Source organism: Thermothielavioides terrestris, chromosome 2 (genome assembly GCF_000226115.1).
Source record: "Thermothielavioides terrestris NRRL 8126 chromosome 2, complete sequence".
Taxonomy (NCBI): domain Eukaryota; kingdom Fungi; phylum Ascomycota; class Sordariomycetes; order Sordariales; family Chaetomiaceae; genus Thermothielavioides; species Thermothielavioides terrestris.
The window spans coordinates 5,691,187-5,713,999 of NC_016458.1; the positions used below are offsets into that span (position 1 = coordinate 5,691,187).

General features: G+C 59.5%; 7 protein-coding genes across 7 annotated transcripts; 3 read left to right on the forward strand and 4 right to left on the reverse strand.

Annotated features, from left to right (window-relative positions):
• Positions 1-1,123: 1,123 nt before the first annotated feature.
• On the forward strand, positions 1,124-1,846 carry THITE_2019147 (uncharacterized protein; the record flags this gene model as incomplete). Its single annotated transcript, XM_003652696.1, has 2 exons — positions 1,124-1,422; positions 1,525-1,846. Coding segments are annotated over 2 exons (621 nt in total), but the record flags the coding sequence as incomplete, so codon positions are not given.
• Positions 1,847-3,119: 1,273 nt separating this feature from the next.
• On the reverse strand, positions 3,120-5,773 carry THITE_2114493 (uncharacterized protein). The gene has a single exon (XM_003652697.1). The coding sequence runs from the start codon at positions 4,187-4,189 to the stop codon at positions 3,362-3,364; it is 828 nt and encodes a 275-aa protein (XP_003652745.1). The 5' UTR covers positions 4,190-5,773; the 3' UTR covers positions 3,120-3,361.
• Positions 5,774-6,322: 549 nt separating this feature from the next.
• Positions 6,323-8,775, forward strand: THITE_2114495 (uncharacterized protein). Its single transcript, XM_003652698.1, has 3 exons — positions 6,323-8,061; positions 8,119-8,230; positions 8,284-8,775. The coding sequence occupies exons 1-3, from the start codon at positions 6,540-6,542 to the stop codon at positions 8,462-8,464; spliced, it is 1,815 nt and encodes a 604-aa protein (XP_003652746.1). The 5' UTR covers positions 6,323-6,539; the 3' UTR covers positions 8,465-8,775.
• Positions 8,776-9,706, reverse strand: THITE_2114496 (uncharacterized protein; the record flags this gene model as incomplete). The annotated part of the gene is made up of 1 exon (XM_003652699.1): positions 8,776-9,706. A coding segment is annotated over exon 1 (233 nt), but the record flags the coding sequence as incomplete, so codon positions are not given.
• A 1,065-nt stretch (positions 9,707-10,771) lies between these two features.
• Positions 10,772-12,894, forward strand: THITE_2143975 (glycoside hydrolase family 75 protein; the record flags this gene model as incomplete). The annotated part of the gene is made up of 5 exons (XM_003652700.1): positions 10,772-10,783; positions 11,038-11,176; positions 11,250-11,587; positions 12,113-12,385; positions 12,838-12,894. The coding sequence occupies 5 exons, from the start codon at positions 10,772-10,774 to the stop codon at positions 12,892-12,894; spliced, it is 819 nt and encodes a 272-aa protein (XP_003652748.1).
• Positions 12,895-12,937: 43 nt separating this feature from the next.
• THITE_2114499 (uncharacterized protein) lies at positions 12,938-14,092 on the reverse strand. The gene is made up of 2 exons (XM_003652701.1): positions 13,723-14,092; positions 12,938-13,626 (listed from the first exon to the last, which is right to left on the reverse strand). The coding sequence occupies exons 1-2, from the start codon at positions 13,726-13,728 to the stop codon at positions 13,360-13,362; spliced, it is 273 nt and encodes a 90-aa protein (XP_003652749.1). The 5' UTR covers positions 13,729-14,092; the 3' UTR covers positions 12,938-13,359.
• Positions 14,093-17,774: 3,682 nt separating this feature from the next.
• On the reverse strand, positions 17,775-22,470 carry THITE_2114500 (uncharacterized protein). Its single transcript, XM_003652702.1, has 3 exons — positions 22,049-22,470; positions 18,817-21,965; positions 17,775-18,740 (listed from the first exon to the last, which is right to left on the reverse strand). The coding sequence occupies exons 1-3, from the start codon at positions 22,353-22,355 to the stop codon at positions 17,865-17,867; spliced, it is 4,332 nt and encodes a 1,443-aa protein (XP_003652750.1). The 5' UTR covers positions 22,356-22,470; the 3' UTR covers positions 17,775-17,864.
• Positions 22,471-22,813: the final 343 nt, after the last annotated feature.

Here is a 22,813-nt window from a genome sequence, read left to right on the forward strand (position 1 = left end):
ACCACCAAAATCTTGCACCGCGCATCACCAATGGCCTGGCTAAGACGTTGCAAAGCTCAATGTAGCCTCTTATCGATAAGGCAGCACCACGTGACTTGCAGGCTGCACTACATAGGTAGGCGGTCAAGACAGGCAGTATTCCAGGCTTATGTACCTTACCGTGCTGTGCAAGGCTGATTCTACTGCATCTTTAAGCTTTTCAGCTAGTTCCGCGTTTTCCACTAAATCTGCATCCTCCCGGCTCTTCAACAACGTCAGGAACATCGTCGATTTGCAGCGATTCTTGTGGCGATTGACATGCGCTACAAAACTTGGTGGGAGACGCACGGGCCGCCCATCGGGGTTGTCATTCTAAAAAAAAGGGGGTTGTCATTTTAAAGAAGTCGACCGTAACGGTACCCAGTTTGACTCCTGGTCGTGGTGACGAGGCTAGCTGATGTTGACTTACCGCTAAACCGTTAAACCCCGGCCCATCCAGCACTTCGTCTCCACACCGGGAGGCTGGCGCTTGGACAAAGCGGACGTCAACCTTCCACCATTGCATCCCGCCGTCTGAACCCGGCTGAAGAGCTGTTTGGGTTGGCGGATCGAGGTCGGAAGCAACCCCGCTTCGGGGAAAAAAGACTTTTGTGTGTGCAGTCATCAACACTGCGACCGATTACCTCCGGAGCTCTTGCGGCTGTGACGATTTGCAGGAGGAGGGTAGCAACTTGGAGGTAGGTGGTGCCACGCGCCGATACAAGCCGCCCGAGCCAGACTCGCACTGGCTCTGGTTGGTTGCGCAAGCAGGCAGCGAGTGTTGCTGCACCTCGAAACCCCGTCCGACACCCCGTCCGACACCCCGTCCGACACCCCGCCCCGCGATCACGCGCCTCTGGCGCATCCGGATCCAGCCTCGGAACCTGTGGAGCGCAAAGAGAGAAAGAGGCACGGTTGCGATATCATACACTCCACCACGGGAAGGGTGCTGCTCCAGATATTCTCGGACCGATAACTCGGCATACCGAGCACTTAGTCAAAACCCGCTACGAAGATCCCGTTGTGATCCGGCCCCGGCGGACACGCAGCCGTGTACAAGCCTGCTCTGCGCTCGGCAGGTCGGTCATCGAAACCCAACCCCATCATGTCCTTCACAACACAGTTTCAGGCCCGCGGGGCGTTCGACCTCGACTCCTCGACGAGACCCGGGCAACCACTGCACGCCGATGTCTTCCGTCCGCCTCCGTCGCCATCCACATCGAGCTATAACCTCGCCAAGTCAACCGGCAGTCTCTTTTCGGATATCTCCATGTCGACGGCGCAGCCCACTGGCACGGCAAAGCGGAAACGGACGACGACCAGAGAGTCGACCCCCATGGACTGGCACATGAGTATGGAGGGTGCACACGACGGTCGGGAAGAAGAGCGCTCTCGGGAGTTCAGGTATACGCTGGCGGGGCAAATCAGCACCACACCGGCAAGCGCGGCAGCTGGTGCAGAAAACGGTCTGTTGGACGACAGCGTCTACTCCGACGTCGATTACAGGAGAGCCCTGGGTCCCAAGGCGGACCCCCCTGCCGAAGGCTCGTATACCCAACAGCCCGCGAAGGTCGCGGCGACCGCGTCCAGTTTTGCAGGATGGACCTTGCTTAGCCTGCAGACAATAGGGGACATGGTGGGAAAGGTGTGGGAATTCTGCAAGACCGGCGCAGTTTTCAAGGGCTTCCGAGGGGGAGGCGGCCAAGCGTACGATGCCAACGGGTCAACGGTTACCGAGACGACGGGGGAGTCATGGGCCCCGGAGTCCGATCCGCCGCTCCATCCTCCAGGAGACTACCCGATTACAGACCAAGAAGCGCCGGCCTACACCGCCCAGCAAGCGCAGACGCCGTACTCTCCCGACTTGTACGATGCCAGCTCGCCCGACTCGACGCCACAACCTGCGGCCAAGCGTCGGCAGGTCAGTGCCAATAACGACGAGTTAAGGAACTGGGTTGTGGTGGACGAGCCTAGCAACCAACAACCGAAAACCTTTGCTGCCGAGGTCAAGGCGGCTGCTGCTGCCAGGCCCAGCGGCTTGGCCAGACCCCGGTCGGGCTACTACTCGCAAACGTCCGCTAGCAGCCATCGGCGCATCTCGGTGCCGTCGCAGCGGTTCACGGGTGGCGTCTCGGCGTCCCGGCCGTCGTTGCGCATCTCCCACGCTGGCTCGCCCAGCCTCACACCCCGCGAACCAGCCAGCTTCGCTTCCCCGCGCTCCTCGCCCGTTTCCCATCCATCGCCCAGCCGCATCCCGGTGCCGGTGCAGCCTTCAGCGCAATACACTCACAACCAGAACCTCTTCGCCATCCCCGGCACAACAACAACATCAACAACATCCGGCCTTAGAACCTCCGCCTCCCGCCACCCAGCAGGCCGCCCAAGCCACGGCCTCTCAACCCGCCGACCCATCTCCCCCTCGAAGCTGCACCACCGCCGGAACCAGAGCACCGCCTCGTCCTCCTCCACCGCCGCCGCAACCGCCGCAGCCACCACCTCCTCCTCCTCCTCGTCCTCGTTCGCCCCCACCCACGCGCGCAGGAAAAGCGCGCTGGCCGCCGCCGCCGCCAGCCCGCGGCTGGACGCCGAGGCGCGGCAGCTGGCGAAGCAGCGGCTGGCGGCGGAGCGGGACGCCGACGCGCGCGTCGACGCCTTCAACGCCCGCCTGCTGAGCATGATCCGGCAGGGGCGGGAGGCGCTTGGGACGAAGGTCGAGGTTGAGATGGTGGATGAGTTTGGCGCCGCCGGTGGTGGTGGTGGTTTTGGTGGCGGGTGGGAGGATGATGATTGACTGATTGATTGATTGATGGCACTTACTTGCGTGCCTGGACATGGGGCGGGGAAGGCGGGAGTTGGCATTGCGTTTGTGAGACTAAGGGAGAAGGACTGAGTGGAAAGAGGGAGATCTGCCTCAAAATGTGGTTATATGACTGGGTCTCATTGGGTGTTTGTTAGCTTGTTGGTGTTGGGGGTTCGGTAACTGCATCGGTTGGTTCCATCAAATGGAGTTACGAAGGTCAGGGCGGCCGGAAACGACATGGAAGCGGAAGCAGACTTCATTCCCAGCATTGGGACTGCTGGATGGCATAGTGTCTTGTACGAGACTTTCCTTGTCACGACCCGCTGTTTGTCTTTACTCATGAGTCAGCAATGAAAAAAATTATGAACCATGGTCGATGGCCGTTCTTCATACGCCTGTCAGAAATTCCGTGACATGTCTATTGCCAACGCCACAGGGCTTTCTGCGCTGGGACACTGCCAGCGCTTGGGGTATCACTTGAGCGCCAATGTGGTCCGGTCCCAAATCCTATACTCCATCAATTTGTGTTGTCTGTTGGCTGTTTTACATCTCTCTTGGTCTGCCGCTCCGCGGAGGATTCCGCTCCCGCGGGTCGCCGAAGATGCTCCGGTACTGGGACTCCCTCTCGGGCTCCGGCTCCGGCTCCGGCTCCGGCTCTGGCTCCGGCTCCACCTTATCCGGCGGTGTGACCACTGTCGGGAGTTCGGCAGTGGGCGCGGTGATCGTCGCCATTTGGTGCCCAGCCTCATCACCTGGTCCCTGTGCTCCTTCCTCCCCTTCGCCTTCAGCCTTTTTCCGCCTCTGTCTGTTCTTACTCTTGCCCTCCTCCGGCTCCGGAGGCTTCTCAAACCCCAAGCACTTCCAGCACCGACGGCCTACGAACGGCCGTTCGGTGCTCCCGCACTCGCGGCAGTGGACGCCGCACAGGAACCGGTCGCACCCGCGGACCCGGCAGGTCGGGTGCCACCCGCAGTCCTGACCCAGGTGCGCGCCACCGCACCGGCAAGTCTTGAACCGGCACTCGCGGCCGCTGTGCCCGCGCAGGCCGCACATGCAGCAGCGCGCGCGGCAGGTCATGGCGTTGCGGTGCTGGAAGCTGCCCGGCGGGGCCGGGTTGCCGCACGCGCGGCGGCAGGGAATGCCGCACTCGGCGGCGGTGTGGAAGGTCGGGAACGGCACGCACTTGCACCGGTTGTGCCGCGCGACGGGGCAGTCGGGGGCGTAGTGCGGGTTCTGCGAGAGACCCGGCCGCGGTTTTCGACTGGGCGTGTACAGGGTGAAACTGGCATCCTGCGGATATAGGGGGGCGCCAGGCGGCATCGAGGCCGTCGGGCTGGGCCCGCCGCAGTGACCGCAAGGAGACAGGCACATGTTCGTGCGGTGGTCTCGGGAACTGCAGTTCTCACATCGGGGTGGCCGCTGGGGGTTCCGGTCGCAGGACGGCGCCTCGCACGAGGCCCCCAGGTTGGTGTGCCAGTCAAACATGGCTTTGATGTGCGTCCGGCTGAGGCTGCGTCTCCGTGATCGCCGGTCCAGATGCGATAGCGTTATCCGCGGGTACAGGAACCACAATCTCGGCCAGTGCGGCACCGAGTGCCGGCCAGGAAATACGCCAATGGCAAAGCTTCCGGCTTGGGGCTCACTTGCGCATCTCCTCCGCGGCCGTCCCCGGCTGGCGTCTTGAGGACTGCTATTGGGCCAATCCCGGCCACGCGGACTGCCTTCGTCTCTTCCGACAGCCCAGATGTTGGCGCGGTTTCGGCCCCACCCGGCATCTTGACACAAGTCCAGTAAGTACACAGTGGGCAAGAACAAGCGTTGTACGAGTTCGCCGGGGCCAATGGGACGTTCGGCTTCGGCGAGAGCGTGTATCATGTGGCTCGTGGCGGAGCTGAACTCGGGCCACCGTGGCAAGGGAATGTTGAACGTGTGCTGAGTGAAGGTCCAATGTAAGATGTCTAGTCCTCGCCTCGCCCCATCCACACTCGAGAACGACAGGTCGGCAGTCTGGCGCAGGGTGGCCAGGCAGGAACAGCCGTCATACAGGGGCAACCGGGCTTGCACCTCGACGGCTTCGCGAAGCCGGGACAAGTGAGCTATGTGCCGCTCATTCCACTCCATGCCTTCATGTCCTGGTTGGAGTTTTACAAGTTCCCTGAGCCAGATATGTAGGGATCTCCGACTGCCAGCATATAGAGCGGTCCTAGCGCGGGTGCTGAGGGGGCCATTCGGCATCCGAGGGGTCCCGGCGCGAGTTATCCATAGCCTCGTGGCCGCTGCGGCAGTCTCAAAGTAGTGGAGCATCACAAGGTCCAGGACGCGCTCGCCGAGGGTGACGGGCTTGAGCGGGCCGATTCCGCCAGGCGAGTGTTCCGAGGGGTCATTGAAAAGCATTCTTTGGACCACCTCGAGATCGCTCGCCACAGGCTCGCCGACACCATGGGGGAGACGACGGCGAGGCATACTGGCTGAAAATTCCTCCTGGAAAGTCATGCAGCTGTCGAAAACGGCGGGATTCAGGGGCGAAGAAGAAGGACTCATGAAGGCGGCCATGAGACGGTGAACCATGATATCTCGGGCTGTGACTCGGCGGTGGTCGTAGCGGCAGAACGGCAGATGGGGAATATCCAGCGGGTAGCGGCGAGGCTCGCGATGGCCCTCGGCCGCGCCGGCGTGATCTGCCATGTCGTGCGCTTCATCGGAGTCGCGGTCGACGCTGCGGGTCTCAAAACATGACGAGTATGGAATACCTCTACCAAGTACGGAATACTCCGCACTGGAAGGTTTCCACTCCGTGGGGTTGTTCCTCGGGCTCCGTGAACCAAAGCGACCCTGTCAGCCTCGTGGGGAAGACGTGCAGGAATTAGAGCGGATTTTGTGAATGTTGTGCCGATAAGAAGATCGCGATATTTTAGACCGAACTGATGAATGCAGAAAGAAGGATAATAAGTACGTTCCTACGTTGCTGGTTGTGTCAAGGCAGAGAGGTATTGAGAAAAGTCTCGGCCTCGTTCAGGCTAAGTCAGGCAGTGGACCCACTGGAGCTTTAACTTTGTGGCCTGTGCACATTGGCAACACCTTGGCAACAGCCCAGCCCCTCCCCCACAACCTGGAGCCCAGTCAACCTTCAACCTTCCACTTGCCCACTCCAACCCGCGTGCGTTCTGCAGTAACATCGTGTGTCAAGAGCAAGCAACTCGGCCCGGGAATCTTCTTCCAGAAGCTTAAGAAGCCCGACAATGGTTGCAGGATAGTTGGCAACTACCATTACTGTTAGTGGGTGTCCGCATGTGTGCCCTTTCGTCCCCAGGAGCACGAGAGCCCACAAGTCTCGTCAAGATGGGGAGTGTCACTCGTGAACGGAGTATATAGCCTGCCCATGCACATAACATACACAGTTGACTTCATAACATCCAGGGTAGATGTAACGAGAGAGATTGGGTGCCTAGATGACTGCTGAGGCGAGCCTTTCACGACCCAAAGATCACAACGGTCTCAAGAGATTGGCTTTATCAGCGAACCCAGGCTGCCGCAACCCCAGAGATACCGAAGTGGGCCACTCGCCGCACGGAATCGCAGCTTCCTCTTGCGTCAACCGTGCGACCTCCCAAAACTGGCAGCGAACCCATGCTTAGCGCTGCAAAATCCTCACCTCCTCGCTCGGAGGGAACACGGTCGAGCTCCATCGCGGATGGGATCTTGATCGGAACTAAAAGGCCAAATGGCCCCCTCCTCCCAAGGCACCGCCGGGCTTTCTGAAGCTGAAGATCAGACCGCCCTCCCCACCCCCCAATCGCCCGCCATGACCGCTGCCGACGACATCAACGAAGCCGACCTCGAGGCGGCCTTTTCAACCACGGCATCCACCCACGCCATCCTCAAGCCTCCGGCCAAAACCAGCACCACCGCCATCCCCACCATCCACCCCAACCCCAATTCCTCACCCAACCCCGAAAATGGCCCCGAAGAAGAAAACACCGACCTCCCCACCTCGCTCGAGTCCCGCGCGCTGCACCGCGGCCTGGCCCAGCGCCACCTCTCCATGCTGGGCATCGCCGGCTCCATCGGCACGGGGCTGTTCCTGGGGCTGGGCGGCGCGGTGCAGGACGGGGGGCCGCTGGGCGCGCTGCTCGGCTACGCCGTCATCAGCCTGGTCGTCTGCGCCGTGCAGTTCGCCCTCGGCGAGGTCGCCGCGCTCATGCCCGTCACCGGCTCCTTCGTGCGCCACGCCGAGACCCTCGTCGACCCGGCTTGGGGCTTCGCCGTCGGCTGGAATTTGGTGTACGGGAACTTGCTGAGCATCCCGAGCGAGGCGACCGCCGTCGTGGTGCTCGTGAGGTTCTGGTGGGAGGATGTGCAGGCCGCCTGGGTGCTCGTGGTGTTTATAGTCTTGACGGTCGGGGTGGGCATGGCGTTTGTGCGGGTGTTTGGGGAGGTCGAGTTCGTGTTTGCGGCGGTCAAGATTGCCTTGGTGGTGTTTTTGATCCTGCTGGGCCTGGTGATCAACCTTGGCGGGGTGCCCGGCACGGAGAGGATCGGGTTTCGGTACTGGCGGGACCCGGGACCGTTTGTCGAGTACATCGCAACGGGGAGGTGGGGGGAGTTTCTGGGCTTCTGGGCGGTCATGACGGGGGCCGTGTTCTCGTTCGCGGGCGTCGAATCGCTGGCCATGGCGGCGGCGGAGACGCAGAACCCGCGCGAGGCGATCCCCCGAGCCTGCAAGCGCGTCTTTGCGCGCGTCGTCATCTTCTATTTGCTGGCCGTGCTGGTGGTCGGCATGCTCGTCCCGAGCAACGACCCGCGGCTGGACGGGTCCGGCAGCTCGGTGGCGCAGAGTCCGTTCGTCATTGCCGCTTCGCAGGCGGGGATATCCGCCATCCCGTCCGTGGTCAACGCCGTCGTCATCACCTCGGCGTGGTCGGCGTCCAATCAGGCTCTGCTGGCCGGCACGCGAGTGCTGTACGGGCTGGCGCTTAAGGGGCAGGCCCCCAAGATCTTTCTGAGGACGACGAGCTGGGGCACGCCATATGTGTGTGTCCTGCTGTTTACCGCGTTCATGTTTCTGAGCTTCATGAGCCTCTCGGAGGCCGCCATCACGGTGTTCTGGTGGCTGGTGTCGCTGACGGCCGCCGGAGTGCTCGTCTCGTGGTCGTCGATCCTGCTGAACCATATTCGGTTGCTGCAGGCGATGAAACGGCAAGGGCTTGACGTCAGCAGGCTGCCGTGGCATAACGGATGGACCAGTGAGTGGCTCTTGGGACTCAGACCCTTTCGAGCAGGGTTTAACTAACCTATACCAGAATACTCGTCCTGGGCTGGATTTTGCATGTGCATCATCATTCTCCTGACCAGCGGCTTCAGCGTGTTTACCACAGGCAACTGGGACGCAGCGACGTTTGTCTCGGCATACCTGTAAGCCCCCGTTTCCAGGTCCCAATTTTAGGCCCCAGCTAACGCCGTGCTAGGGACATTCCCATCATGATTACAGCGTACCTATTCTGGAAGTTCTTCCGCAAGACCAAGATCGTGTCTCTGGACAAGATCCCGCTAGAGGAGGCCTTGGCACGGGCAGAGGAATACTACCCAGAGCCGGCCGAGAGCAAAAAGAGAGGTTGGATACGGGCGATAAGCTGGATATGGGATTGATAGAACTTATTACCTATATTAGAATCCGCCGCAAAGAGACACGGCAGATTTACAACTCCAACTCCCTCCCCCATCCCAACCGCTTCCACTCAGTCATCCTCCCCCTCGCCCATCAACAGATTCCCCTCCACCGCATTGGCAAACACCTCCCCCGACGCCCCTCCCAGATGCGTCGAGTGCGCCCACGGCTTGAGCCTCACCTCCTCCCTCACCGTCGCCGCAAAGCACCGCCCCCACCCGTCCCGCGGAAATGCCCGGTTCACGTCCGCCCTCGTCGCCTCGTGCACCAGGTACGGCCGCGCGCCGACGTTGTCGTACACGGTCGCCAGCTGGATCAGCTGGCCCAGCAGCGTGATGGTGCCCTGCGCGCCCAGGTCCTGGTGCCGGATGATGGCCTCGCACACGGCCTCCGCCTGCGCGGCGGGGGCGCCGTGCTCCGGCGAGGAGAGCAGGTGTAGCGCCGTGATGGCGCCGTGGAACTCGAAGGAGAGCAGCGTCGAGCGCAGGTGGTGCGGCGCCGTGCCGATGTCGTGCAGCAGCGCTGTCAGGGCGAGCGTGGAGGGCGAGAGCGTCTCTGCGTGCGAGGGGAATTGCGTCGTGAGGATTGCCGTTGCTGGGTTGGATGGGTGGTGTTAGGTTGGTTCGGGAACTTTGGGGAAGGGGGGTAGGAGCATGGAAACGGGTGGTTTATTCATTTACCCCAGTAGAAGACGCGCATCGAGTGGTTGTACGTCTGCGGAGGGAGGTTCTCCCGGGCGTACTGTTGGACTTTGGCTACGATGGGGTCGTCGGAAGGGAAGTGGATGTCTTTGGCGAGGAGCGGGCTCGGCTTGTGCAGGTAGGGTCGGCCTTTGAAAATGGAGTTGGCGTCGGCGGGCACGGCGGTCCACCCGTGCTCGGCGATGGCATCCGTGGCATGAGAGGCCATGTTTGGTCACAGTCAAAGGTGATTCTTCTTGGTTCGTCAATAGGATTTGGTTGTCCAGAGAGCCCGTACGCAAAATCTGGCTTCCGGATTGCGACGGATACTAACAGCTTTGAAAAATGGTCCTCTAAATACTGCAATTCGACTTTGAGTCATCTCTCTGTATTTCTAAGCTGGTTACGGTCTGTCCATAGAATGACGCCCAAGTTCGTCATGCTGACACTTGGCTTACTAAAGCCGTCCCCTATTCATCACTCTGCAGCAATTGTAGCCGGAGCCGTCCAATTTAGTGGCTTTAGAGCACTTCCGATGGGTTTCAGGTGATGAGATTGAGAGACACAAATTGGCCTGGCAGAATCAATCTTTTCCTCGATGTGAAGCTGTTCTGGTGATGTTGCGCGATCCTTTGCCGAGCATCGAATTGGTCCAGTGTTTCCAGGTTGGGCAATGCTCGAGTCTGTTGGAGACCGCAATGCCACACATCAAGTTGGGGGCGGGGCTCGGTTCGTGACGGTCAAAGACTGGAAGACTGGCATCGGAGCGCCATCGGAATGGCAAAGGGCCAAAGGCCTGGTCGGGGTATTTGAGTCACCTTGCCGTGTGTAGTCGGAGGTCAGAAAGTGGGCCGACGAACCTGCTCACTCTCCTCCCTCTAATCAAGCTTCCTCGATGTTCTCATCCCCGTTGTCAACCCAGTTTGCATCGTTGCTCTGCCGGGCAGCTTGAATCCAGGTGTATGGGCTAATGTTTAGGTTTCAGGGTCATTTTCCTTCGGTTTCCAGCTCTTGGGCGGAATCGATGTTAACTACAGAATACGTGACCTTGATCCCTCGACGGTTTGGCATCCAGCCAGGATTCCTCGTTTCCCACTCGATGTTCATCATTTTTCCTGCTGCCGTGACATTGCGGGCTGCTGTGAACTAGGTTCCCAGATTCAGATTACGCGAGACGATACGGGCCTTCTCGAAAGTGGAAGTAGAGATCAGGGCAGCGCTCGATCTTGGCGTGCAGTCCGTAACTACCTAGGTAGTTATTTGCAGATCGCTGTGGCGCATGTAAGCCTCAATCTTCCGTTGTGGATGGAGGCCAAGAAGAAGCACTACCTACGACATTAACGACTAGAGGTTATCCATCTTGGGGTGCGTTAGCTTGAGCTTGCCACAAATACGGATCACTGCAGTATGCAGTGTGCAAGTGATAGGTGAGCCAAAATAACCTTAAGCGACTACCCCGAGTTCTGTGAGCTTGAGGTGGGTAGCCGAGGCTTCCGCCCTCACTCCCCGTGCATCGTGGCATTGACCGTCGTACCAGAGAGCTCATTTAGACCGCTCATTGTTACACTATGTGTACCTTAATTTTAACCCCCTACTGCCAAGCACCACATGCCGCCCTTGGTGGACACCGCCCGACGTTGGCCCTTCATAGGTACCTATTTGGGAAGGTTGGAAAGGAGATTCAATGCAGCCAAGTGTCTCAGAGCGTCAGCTGCTTCCATTGGTGGGGAGATCCCTGGTCCGCCGAGTGGCGTATAAACTCCAGCCCTCTCGCGCTCCACGACGACTTGTCGAATCGCCTAAGTTTCCAAGGTCAAAGTTCTCACGGGTTGTCCGTTGTACCATCCGAGATGCGCAACCGCGTCCTCCTGCAGGCCCTACTAGGTGCCGCTGCCGTATCCGCCCGCGAAGTGCCCGCCACTATCCGGAGCTTCTACAACTCACTCGGGGCCGCAGGGAGCTGCTGTAACAAGCTAGCGACGGGCTTCTACGCCTCCGACGATGGCCCGGACAGTATGTGAATCAAACCCAGCGCCCGCACCCGGAAAACCCCCTCTCCCTCCCGGAGCTAACACGCCCGTCCCAGCCTTCTCCTACTGCGGCGACCACCTGAGCGACTACAACGTGGTCTATATCCAGGGCGTGGGCGGCGCGCTCGCAGATATGGACGTCGACTGCGACGGGGCGCAGCGCGCGGGCAGCGACGACGGGCGGTGCAACAGCAGCACCGACACGCAGGGCGAGACGGCGTTCCGGTCGACGGTGGCGGGCTACGGGAGGGGCATCGCCGACCTCGACCCGTTCGTGCACCCGTACGTCGTGTTCGGTAACGAAGGGTCCAAGCCGGGCTGGAAGACGTTCGATCCGCGCGCGTACGGCGTCGAGCCGTTGTCGGTCGTGGCGGTGGTCTGCGGTGACCAGTTGGTATGCGTCTTTCTCCCCCCTCCTCCTCCCTCCCCGGGGTTTGTCCGTCCTCTTCAATGGCCTCTTGTCGCTGGATCTTAAAGAGGTCCCGCCAAGACTAATTTCGGCCAATTGTCGGCAATGTTTTTACAGCGTCAGTACCCCGCCAAGACCGCCAAGGGGTTTGCACTATCGCCACGGGTTAGCCACGGGTTAGTTCGCCGGGGGTGCGGGGGGCGGCGCCAGCCCCCCGCTAGTTAGGGTAAGGGTTATGGTTAGGGTGAGGGTCAAGGTTAGGGTGCGGGTTAACTTCGTTTTCTTTTTTTTTCAATTTGGTTGAGGTTTTACGAAGTTGCTGCTACGAGTCTTTGCAATTCTTCGTTGTTGATGTTGCTCGAAGTCGTGGCGACCCCGCTCCCTCGCGGCAATTTGTAAATACTTGTAAGCGGCAGGTTCCGAAATTAGTCTTGGCGGGACCTCTTTAAGAATAACCCTCTTGTCGTGTAAGTATGTCTCTAACATGCTACGATCGAAAACGAAAATCAGCTCTATGCCATCTGGGGCGACACCAACGGGGACGACGGCGCCAAGCCAATGGTAGGCGAGGCATCGATCGCCCTGGCGACGGCGTGCTTCGGTTCGTCCATGAGCGGCAACAATGGCCACGACGCCACCGACGTGCTGTACCTGGCCTTCGCCGGGTCAGAGGCCGTGCCGGGCGCCGACGGCGCCGCATGGGACGTGGGCTCGTTTGAGGAGTTCGAGGCGTCCATCGCCGCGCTGGGAGACAGGCTTGTGCAGCGGGTCGGCGGCCGCGCGGTGTCTGTCTCGGCAGCCAGGTCACGGGTGTCATCATGATGATCATGGTTGTGATGGTGCTGGTGCTGCTGCGAGGTGACTCTCTCCGCTGAACTGCACTAGTGTATCTGTGCGCCAAAGCGGCGTGCGTTGGACGTCTAATTGGTTTGTGCTGACGTGCATTGGCAACGTTGCTGAGAAGGCGATGGGTCCGGGGCGTTTTGGCTCCGGGATGGTGCTACAACTCTACGTTGGAAATATGTCAGTGAGATGATGAGAGACAATTTGAAGTAGATACTCACAGGCATTTCCTCAAACTGGTGTCGTTGTAATCTCTCTCCTCGCAACAGATGCGCTTTGAAAAGTAGGAACGCTGCTACGCGCTGTTCTCCAAAAAGCTCAGAGTGCAGTTGTTCAACTACCTGGGGTTCATGAGGAACGGTGATCCCATACACGTTGCACCTGCCCGGGAGGGCGATTCAGACGAGCCACCCCGCGAAGGCGGGTGGGCAGGCAGGAGCCTTGGCTAACGCTAGGCTCGCATGCCCTCCTGAATGAAGGGGAGGGAAGCGGCTAACATGGGTGGTGGCTGGCACGCCGCCAAAGGTGCCCTACAATTAGAGTCGATGTATGGATTGTACGAGGGGGAGCTCCTCTTTTTGTCTGTATTCAGCTCGTAACAGCATATCCATTCACATATGCCGCAGTCATCTCACTGCGTGGCCCCACACCGGACGTTAAGCGCGAACAACAACAACAACAACAAAGCACAACGCGACAGCAATAGTGAGGTCCATGTCCACAAAGCTAGATTCGCCACTGGGCCATGTATGTACCTAAATCCTCGGGCAAGGTTATCTTGCTTCCGATCCCCTCCCTTGCCCTCCTTAGATGATGATAGGTCCCGGATTGCGCTCCATCGCTTCCGTTCCCCGGCCTCCGTGGATTTCCCTAGCCCGACATCCTCCTACTCCAGCATATCCCTTGGGCTATGCTTACGCGCACCAGCAGACGCCGTGGCAGCTATCCATGAAGTTGTTGTGGAAGCCGGTGGCGTCGCAGTAGGCACCGGCATTGGCGGCAGTGCACAGGTCGTAGAGGGCGGCCGACTTGCACTGGGGCGAGCCCCAGTTGGCCGCCGTCGAGAGGGTTCCCGGCTTCTGGCCGCCGTTGGTGGTGTTATCGGTCTCGCTATCGGCCACAGGCGCAGCGAGCGTCTGCGAGAGGAACAGCAGAGCGCCGGTGGCGAGAACGGCAAAGACCTGGCGCGATAGTTAGCATTCTTCTTCCTGGATCAAAACAAGACCGTGCCGTGGCTAAATAGAAAGAGGAGGAGGAGATGCCATGCTGAGACATGCCTTCATGTTGTCTGGAAGTGGGGAGTTATGCAGATCGCAGTGAGGGGTTGTGCAGATCGATTGAGGTCAGAGCTGTCGATCCTGGAATGGGCGATCGATGGTCGCTGTTCTTGGCTTTGTTTGGGAAAACTGAATGGGCGATCGATGGTCGTGGTTGTGGATGTGGTTTGTGAAAGTGAATTGGCGATTGGAGTTGTGTGTGCGATGGTCGCTTGTACTGCGTAGAATTTATAGAATGGAAGCAGGAAGGAGCAGCAGTTGGCAGGTGGCAGTGGTCAGTTGGTCGCTTTCGCTGCTCGATTCAATGGCCTTAACTGCAGGCACTTTCTCGCACAAAGGAATGCAAGGGGGAAATGGAACCTAGGTTGGCGTCTTCGTCTGATGACGCGCATGCAAGTTATTAACGAGCGCGGTGAATGGGAGGGTCGCGACCCAAGCTCACTAGGGGAAACCGGGGAAGGAGCCAGAAATGGGATGAGAAAGGATCGCTCCTCGGAGGCTCGGGGGCGCAATGCTCAACCAGGGAAAGGGCGTGGGGATTCGGAGCGAGGGGAGGAAAGAACGAGCCCAGTGTCCCGGGACGTGGCTACTGTGGTACTAACTATGTCGTCCGGCCGATGCAGTGGAATGCAACGTGGAAATATGAGTTCCGTCGGGAATGACGGAGAAGTGTGGGTAACCTGGACACCGGGAATGGGTAGACGTTAAAGAGGTCCCGCCAAGACTAATTTCGGCCAATTGTCGGCAATGTTTTTACAACGTTTTTACACAACCCCGATCGCCAAGGCGTTTGCTCTATCGCCAAGGGTTAGTTTGCCAAGGGCACGGGGGGCGGCGCCAGCCCCCCGCTGGTTAGGATTCTAGTTAAGGTTAGGGTGCGGGTCAAGGTTAGGGTGCGGGTTAACTTCGTTTTCTTTTCTTTCGATTTGGTTGAGGTTTTGCGAAGTTGTTGCTACGAGTCTTTGCGATTCTTCGTTGTCGATGTTGCTCGAAGTCGTCGTGGCCTTGGCGATTTGTAAATACTTGTAAGCGGTAGGTTCCGAAATTAGTCTTGGCGGGACCTCTTTAACGACGACCCGGGAATGAGGGGCCGGGGTGAATTGGGGAACTGGGGTTCAAATGCGAGAGTTCCCGGCAATGATCTGCAAAAGGAGCAATAACAACACGCACGATGGAGAAGTTAACTAGTGTAAAAGGGGAAGCTCCGGACGGCCTTCGCCCAGGAGGCGGTTACACTGTCTGCTCGAGAAGGCCAAGCAGCAGAGGAGGACTTGAACAATCAAGTCGAGATCCAGAACATGCAATTACGCTTGGGACAATCACGATGCCCCCTACCTACCAAGCTATGTCCCATCCCAAGCTGGCTGCACTTCTGGTTTTAGAACGGCCTCGGTCTCTCTCCGGCGGGCTGAGCATGACACCTCCGGAAGCAAGAAACCAGAAATCAGCCGTGCAGGGTGTCATACTCCGTTCCCAATTTATCGAGCCCACGCGAAAAACTGATATGGCAGGCTGTAAGAGTCCAGGATCAGAGCCGGTTCCACCAATGAATTGCGGAACTCCGCAGCGTGGTTTCCTTCTCCGGTAGGCACCTGTACACTAGTGAGTGGATAAAATTCATAGACTGCTGCCAGACACATGCCAAGGTACAGTAAGGAACACAGCTGGCCAGAGGAATCTCAAGCGGTTATCAGCTGCTTGCTGCCGGCATAACGGTTGCGTCGCCCCAACCTATGATGTGCCGGCCCGGAATTTGGACCACACAGGCACCTTCCGCGCGGCCGCCCAATAACCGTTTCAAGTATAAAGTGGGAGGCCATTTATCCACATTCCACCCGCGGAACTCTAAACGAGCTCTCGTCCGGACTGCAATGCACACGTTGCTTCCCCGGCACCTCCCGGAACGTGCTTGGGTTCAAGGTCTTGGCTCTTTTCCTCTGGCATCCACAAGAAAGCCGCCATCCTGCCTCGGTTGCCGCGAAATTGATGGCCTCGCTGGTCATTCTGGGCTCTTGTTTGCCTCGAGCGAGCCAACGGGAGCACGACACCTTTTCTACCTATTCTTGCATGGAAACCAGGAAGCTAGTCATCCATACCACTCGTCAGCCCTGCCCTCCAATTTTGTATATTAATTTAATTAACCTGGTCTCCGGACCTGCACATTTGCTGTCCCTTACAGCGAGCCGTCTCAGTCGAACTCGGCATTCTGTAGTGCCAACCGCCCTCCTGCTGCCGCTCTATTTATTCAATGCGCAGCATACGTGCAGAACCTCCTCCGACTCACATCAGCGAGCTTTTCAACTGAGAACGCGATGCTGTGGTCACGCCGCCCTACCAATTATCACCAGCGAGCCTACCGCTAAATGGCTTCCGACACCGTGCATAGGTGCTCACCTGCAGCCGGGGGCACAAACGCAGTCATTCGCTTCTGGGTCTTTGTCGACAGCGGGTGCATGCCGCGGCTTCCACCGAGGGTTAATCAACGTTTAGCTGTACCGAGACGCACCCAGAGCTCATTCTTGCCATGGACCGCATCTCGCCCATACTATACAGCACACTGTTCACTAGGAGGGCATGATAGTGGAACTGGTAATCTGGGGCCCAGACACATCCCGACCGCATTCACGATATGAGGGCGATGGATTGGGCGTGAGAACTATGAGCCAACAGCTAGTGAATACCGTCGTAACTCCACTGTAATGAACAGTCAGATCATCCTAGGTAGCCACGCCTACTGTTAGGTAATTGCGGCCGCCAACACCATGACCTTGCTAATCAACCTCCTACGGTCCGTCTGCGATGGAAACGGGTTGTCTTCCGACTAGACTTGATGGTCCTGTGTCCGCCGGGACAGAGACTGCCCAACACATGCAGCATCCGTTTTTTCGTGTTGAGGGTTGTGCGGGCCCTGACATATATTGTTCGAGACGGTGCTTGCGTATTGCACTGGTCCTCGACCCGACGTATACCCTCCAAGAACTCGGATAGCCCGGCCACTGAAGTTGAGGCATCCAGGTAACTAACTAACAGAGTCCTCCGTGTTTGCTTCATCTCTGGTCTCAAAGCGGAAGATGTCGAGCCGTGATCCATCATTGTAAGGTCTAAACTAGTGTCGAGTCCATGTTAAGCCTGAGCCAGGCTGAGCGGTCGAGTCTCTTCATGTCGATCCAGGCCGCCCGCGAAAAGGGAAACGCGCCCAATTGAGATCTACTTGCTGCGGGCCCAACACGGTCAACAGCCCAGGTGACCGTGGAGGAAGTCAGATGAGCCCCATGAGAGCGGAGGTAGGCAACCCAGGTGACCACGCGAGGAAATCAGATGAGCCTCGTGAGAGCGGAAGCAGCGGCGGTGGATGAATCTGATCTGATGACGACTGAACAAAGAAGAAACGAACACGCCAACGCTTGCAACTGGGGCTCAAGCCGGTGCCATCAAGTCACGCCCTCAGTTCACGCTCTCGTGACTCGTCCCCATCATCCGAAGTAGGTTGTTGGCAATACAACACGAGGCATGAACAACATACCTTCATCGGTATGCATGGCTACACAATTACACGGAAACAACTCCCTAGGTTTGATTCTCGGATGGATGGGACTCCCGTTAACCCATGGAAAAAGCGAACGCCAGGCCCGCCGCAGCCCCCCAGAAAAGAAGAACCGCCGCGGGCCCCGAGCTGGTAAAGACCGCAAAAACTCCGCTGACTCACTCACCCATGCCTCTGACTGCTACACAACACTCATATTCGTCAAGGTGAAGTGCATGTGAGTAGGGTATCAACACACCATGGATCGCCCCAAGCCTCGGCATATATCTCGGTGTGGGCAAAGCAAACAACAAACCATGCTGTATCACCAAATCCCTTTCCCAATAATTACGTACATACAAACATGGATATTCTACCTCACCATCCAGCGGGCACGGCCGTGCTACAACACCGCAGCTGTGCTCCGCTGACCAACCCATTCTAATCGTGATCCGTGGCAATGGCACAGGCCAGGCTACCAACAAAGAGACCCCTCATCCGGTAGATACCCAACTCCCACCCAGCACCCATCCCCCTCGGCTTCTCGCTCTCTGTTTACGTGGGTCGCGTGCTAGCTTACGGCCGTTTCCCAAACCAACTCCACTCACGCCACTCGGCCTCACCGGAACACGCTGCCCCCAATCAGGCCCTCGCCGCCCAGGATCCCATCCACGCTCCGCTTCAACCCCTTAATGATCCTCCTCAGCTCCAGCAGCTCCTCCGCCTCCGCCGAACTTGCCGCCGCCGCCCTGGCGGCACCACCACCAGCAGCAGCGCCCGCCGCAGCGGTGGACGGGGTAATCTGCACGAGCGCTTCATCCGCCCTCGCCAACAGCTCGCTGACCCACGCGCCGATGAACCCCTCGCTGCCGGCGCCGCCGGCGCCACCACCAACACCACCACCACCAGCGCCAGCAGCACCGACCTTCCCACCGGCGACGGCGCCGGCGGCGCGGCGCTCGACCTCCCTGACCCAGGCCTCGACGGCGGCGGCGATCCACTGCACGACCGCCTTCCGCCGCCGGCCGGTGAAGGGGGCCTCCTGGGCGTCGAGGACGTTCTCGAGCACCTGGACGACCAGGGCGTGGGGCACGCCGAGGCCGAGGAACAGGCGGACGGGCCAGCAGGGGTCGGCGCCGACGGACTCGTCCTGGGCGCGGTTGACGGCGAAGCGGCAGACCTCGGGCAGGAGGGCGTCGACGGGGAAGACGAGGCTGTCGAGCGACGTGCGGTGGGCGATGAGCTGGATCTGCTGCGACACGGACTCGTACGGCAGCGGCGGCTCGCCCGTCAGCGGCGGCGCGCCCTCGGGCAGGGGCTGGCCGGTCCGGGCGAGGCGCCAGTGTTCTTGGCGCTGCTCGGTCTCGAAGGCCGTCTGCTCGATCAGGCGCTGCCAGGTGTCCATGATGACGCGCGGGTTGTGGTAGTCGGCCGCGTGGTAGATGAGGAGGCAGAGGTCGAAGTAGCCTGCTTGGTCGGCGTACTCATTGTAGAGCTGGGGAGTGGTCCGAGTTAGTTGAGGGGCTGTAAAGAGGAGTGCCAAGTTAAAAACCATGCCGGTTGGTGCTCACCTCGGTAACGCTTTTCACGGGTCCATCCAGCGCTTCTTCGATATCGGGCAGCTTCTCTGGGGAGATACGGGGATCCGCCCTCAGCCGCTCGAGCAAGTCGTCTTGAATGTGCGCAATCTCGAGCAGCTCCGTAACCTCGTGGTTGAGCAGCTGTTGCTGCTGACGGCTGACGCCGATGGTGTTAACACTGGCGTTGCCCTTGGCGCGGCTGAGCAGCGTGATGCGGTCCTTGATGCCAATGTTCAGGTCCGACTTTGCCAGGGTCGCCTGAACCTGGGCGGCCTCAAAGAAGCGGCTGCGGTGTGTGTAGAATCGGCAGAGCAGCTCGGCATGTTGGTAGTTAGTCTCTGCCAGCCGCTGCAGATATGTGACGACATGGGGCGAATCGATGGAAAGGAGACGGTCGGTCCAGTTCTTCTCGATGTACCATTCATAGAGGTCGGAGTGGAACACCTCGTCGCTCGAGTCGTTGACTACCGAGTAGGCCTCCATCCGCTTCGTTGCCGCGAGGGTTGGCCGACCGTCGACCATCTCCGGCTCGCCGGCAAACGCAACCTCGAGCTTGTCCAGGACTTCATGGATCAGGGTGTAGCAAACCTTGCGCTCGGCGAACGCCTTCTGGCGGGCATCGTTCGCCGGTTTGCCATCATTGACCCACGATAGCGCGGTGTTCCCCCGGTCCTTCTGCTGCGCGACCGCCAGACACAGCTGGATTGCACCAGCGTAGTATTTGAGCTCGACATATTGCTCAACGGCGCTCCGGAGGTTAGCCGGAGAAAGACCACCGGCGACCTGCTCGAACAAGCGCAAGCTCTCGGCCAGGAGGGTGCGAAGCATGTTGGGATTGTGGACCTGCTCGCTAGCGCGCTGCAGCTGCTCCTGGGCCTTGAAGGTGACGACGTCGTCAGGGGAGCAAAAGCTTCCGCATCGCCGCCTCAGAGCGTCCGCGACGGTCTCGACGTTGGCGCCGCTGGCAATGTTGCGGTTAACGATCGCCTTGACCAGCACCTTGGCAAGCTCTTTTCCGGGGGTCTGCGAGAAGAGCTGCTCGTACGTCAGGTCCCGGAGCTGCTGCTGGGACCCCGGGTCGAGGCGGGCGTAGATGTCCGAGACCCGCTCGTCGAACAGCATCAGGACGAACGAGATGCCTTCGGAGACGCTCTCCATCAGTTTCCGTAGCGCGTGCAGAGCCTGATGCTCCTTCTGGTTGGCAATCTCATCTTGCCTGCTGAAAAGACGTTCTGACGGGCCGGCGAGCCCCTGGATCGTGCTCTTGTTCGTTTCTAGGAAATTCCGCAACCTCTCGACGTTCTCTTGGATCGCGACAAGCTTCGCAGTGGGGATGGTTGAGGAGACGGCCAGGGAGCCCTTCGAAGCATCTGTCTTCGTCGTGACAACCTTCGATTTCCACAGCATCCTGATCAGGCGAGTGAGGTACAGGGCTAGGGCGTCGTGACGCGAGGACAACTGCACGACCTCGGAAACGGCCTGCTTCCCGTCCAACTCGGCGAGCCTCGGTTGACCGCCGTACTCCACAAAAGCCATGCGTGCCAGGTTTTCGGTCTTGTGGTCCGCCGCCCTGCCAGCGCCGGTCCGCAAGTCGCTACCGTGGCCGCAAGCCACAGCCAGGGCGGCCGATATTGTCTCGACGCGGCCGTACTGGGCGATGAACTGGCGCACGTGTTTCTCGAGGTCTTCCTCGCCCGAACAAGTCCTCAGAGCATCAGCGAAAATATCAACAAGTCTCCTCCGGCGAACCACGTGGACTCCAGTGTTAGTGAGCACCGCGAACTCCCCCGGAGCTTTGTCGAACTGGACGGCAAGCTCGTTGCCGAAGCCCAGAGGTTGATTCGCTGCAGAGAAAGGGGCGGTCGTCAAGCCGACCTCGAGTATCCGGTTGCCAGTCGGCAAGTCGATCCACGTCCCCTGCTCGAAGTATTTCAGAGTCGACGTGAGCGTGGTGGATTTGATCTTGCCCGTGTCCGGGGCAGACACGAAGAGGGCATCCTCGCTGGCTTGCTTGCGGACGACGTCGAAGAAATAGCCGGGCGCGAACCGCACACCAAACCCACTGGGGTCGAGGGCTCGCGAGGTCTTATCCACCGGCGGTTCGCTTCCCTGGTCTGTCGAGGCTCTGCTGCGGGAGGAGGTCAGTTCCTTGGGCGGAAACTTGACGAATTGGAGCTGCATGCTCTGCGGCGCGAGACTTGTGGAGCCCCCTAGGGTGTACGAAGCAGAGCTGGTGGCGCTGAGGAAGAGGCGGCAGCCAGTGTTTGTGAGAGCCATCAGGTGCAGCTTCGAGGCTTCGGTGGCGGGGATGGGGCTTAAGGAGACGATGTTCGTCTGGTCGGTAAAGAGCGGCGATCGGTCGGCCATGTGGGCGAAATCGCGCAGACAGCTTGTCTTGTCTTTCTCGATCACCCTGATAAGCTTCTCGGGCGACTCCATGTGATACGTCCGGATGGTCGAGCGGTTGGAGAGCGAATATAACAGATTCCGGGTGTCGTCAACGACAAGGCCAATCAGCCACTCCTGTTGCCGCTGGCCGAATGGCAGCACGGGAACGACCGACGACCACCCCGGGTGCGTGTGGTTGATCTTGCTGCACCTGCTCGAGAACCACCTCTCTTCCTGTTGGTAGAAAAGCTCGTGGATGTCCGTGTCCGTCGAGCCGCCGAGAAAGATGCGACCTGTTGCGGTGCCGACGATGTAACTGACGTCGCTTCCTCCCCGATGGACCGACATCTTGGTCTGGTACAGCGTGACCGTCTTCGAACCGGAGGGCGTGGGAGCAGCAGAGACGCCGAGCAGGATGATTTCGGTGGTGGTCGCCACAACCAATATGTGGGTAATCGAGCTGACGAACACGCCTGGCTTGGGGGGCACAAGAGCGACGGCGGTGATGGTGTGGGTGGCTTCCTCGTAGCCGATGAGCTCGGGGTCAGGATGTGTGTAGTCCCACAGGAAGAGCGAGTTGTCGATCGAAGCCCAGGCGTAGTTGATGCTCGCAAACAAGCCGATCCTTGTTGAGACGGCGCTCTGGTTCAGTCGCTCAAACACCTGGTCGGGGATCTGATACATCGACACCTTGTGAAAGGGTGCCCACGGAGAATCGGGAAACTGGAGGTTGTAGTCGGAAGACGCGCCGGCTGTGAACGAGGTGAGTTGTCAGTCTCAGGCTCCGTACGCGCTACGAGAACGACGAAGACCTGTGTACGAAGTCGGGACATACGTCTGCAATAGGAATCCAAGTCGGGGTAGCTCTCGTCGAGCTGCAGCGTCTGGTTGACGACCTGGGCGGCCTTCGCAACCGGCGGCAGTTCTTCGCGGGCCTGTGAAGGGGCAATCATGCCGGGAGGAGCGTCTGGCTGGCCCGAGCCAAGAGTGCTCACAACCGGCCCTGATGCGCTGACCATTGTGCGCGGGGCCCCAGCACCCGCTGCCTCCTCGAAGAGTCGGCGCCTGACTGTATTTGGGCCCGGCGCAGGTGTGTTGACGAAGGCGCCGGGAATCGGGCGCATCGGCGTGGCTGGGTTCATGGCGGCGGATCTCGGGGGGCTCCGTTGAGCTTGAGGCGCAACCACGGACGGAGAGGGGGGCGCTTGAGACCGCAGCGGGAGGTTGAAGCTATTTCAGCGCCGGGGCGCGCTCGCAATTGCTTGGACGAGAGCTCCTCCCCGCCGTTTGTGCCGGCGCCGACTACCTGCAGGTCGCGTGCTACGGCAGTTGCACCATCAAAGCGACCCCAGAACCAAGCTGGCAAGCTACCAATGCTGTTGCAAAGGCAACAGGAAGATGATGGTGTCGGGAATGTGGGGACTTGGTGCAGCAATGGCGAGAGGGAAACCGGGCTCACAAGAGGCTGGCCATCAACAATTTTTGGAGCTGGACGATTTGTTAGCGAGCATTTGCTGGGCGCTGACGCGTGGGACGCGCTGGGGTTGGATGCTCAATTGCAGTAGTGAATGGCAGGGTGAGCTAAACCGTATCGGGCAAG

Bases quoted from the DNA above. Each gene is read 5' to 3' on its own strand.
- THITE_2114493 (XM_003652697.1), bottom strand. From the start codon at position 4,189: ATGTGCCTGTCTCCTTGCGGTCACTGCGGCGGGCCCAGCCCGACGGCC.
- THITE_2114495 (XM_003652698.1), top strand. From the start codon at position 6,540: ATGGCCCCCTCCTCCCAAGGCACCGCCGGGCTTTCTGAAGCTGAAGAT. The intron at 8,062-8,118 runs GTGAGTGGCTCT...AACCTATACCAG, and splicing joins GTGGCATAACGGATGGACCA to AATACTCGTCCTGGGCTGGA. The intron at 8,231-8,283 runs GTAAGCCCCCGT...ACGCCGTGCTAG, and splicing joins ACGTTTGTCTCGGCATACCT to GGACATTCCCATCATGATTA.
- THITE_2114500 (XM_003652702.1), bottom strand. From the start codon at position 22,355: ATGAACCCAGCCACGCCGATGCGCCCGATTCCCGGCGCCTTCGTCAAC. The intron at 21,966-22,048 runs GTATGTCCCGAC...CCTCGTTCACAG, and splicing joins CTTGGATTCCTATTGCAGAC to CCGGCGCGTCTTCCGACTAC. The intron at 18,741-18,816 runs GTGAGCACCAAC...ACCACTCCCCAG, and splicing joins CCGTGAAAAGCGTTACCGAG to CTCTACAATGAGTACGCCGA.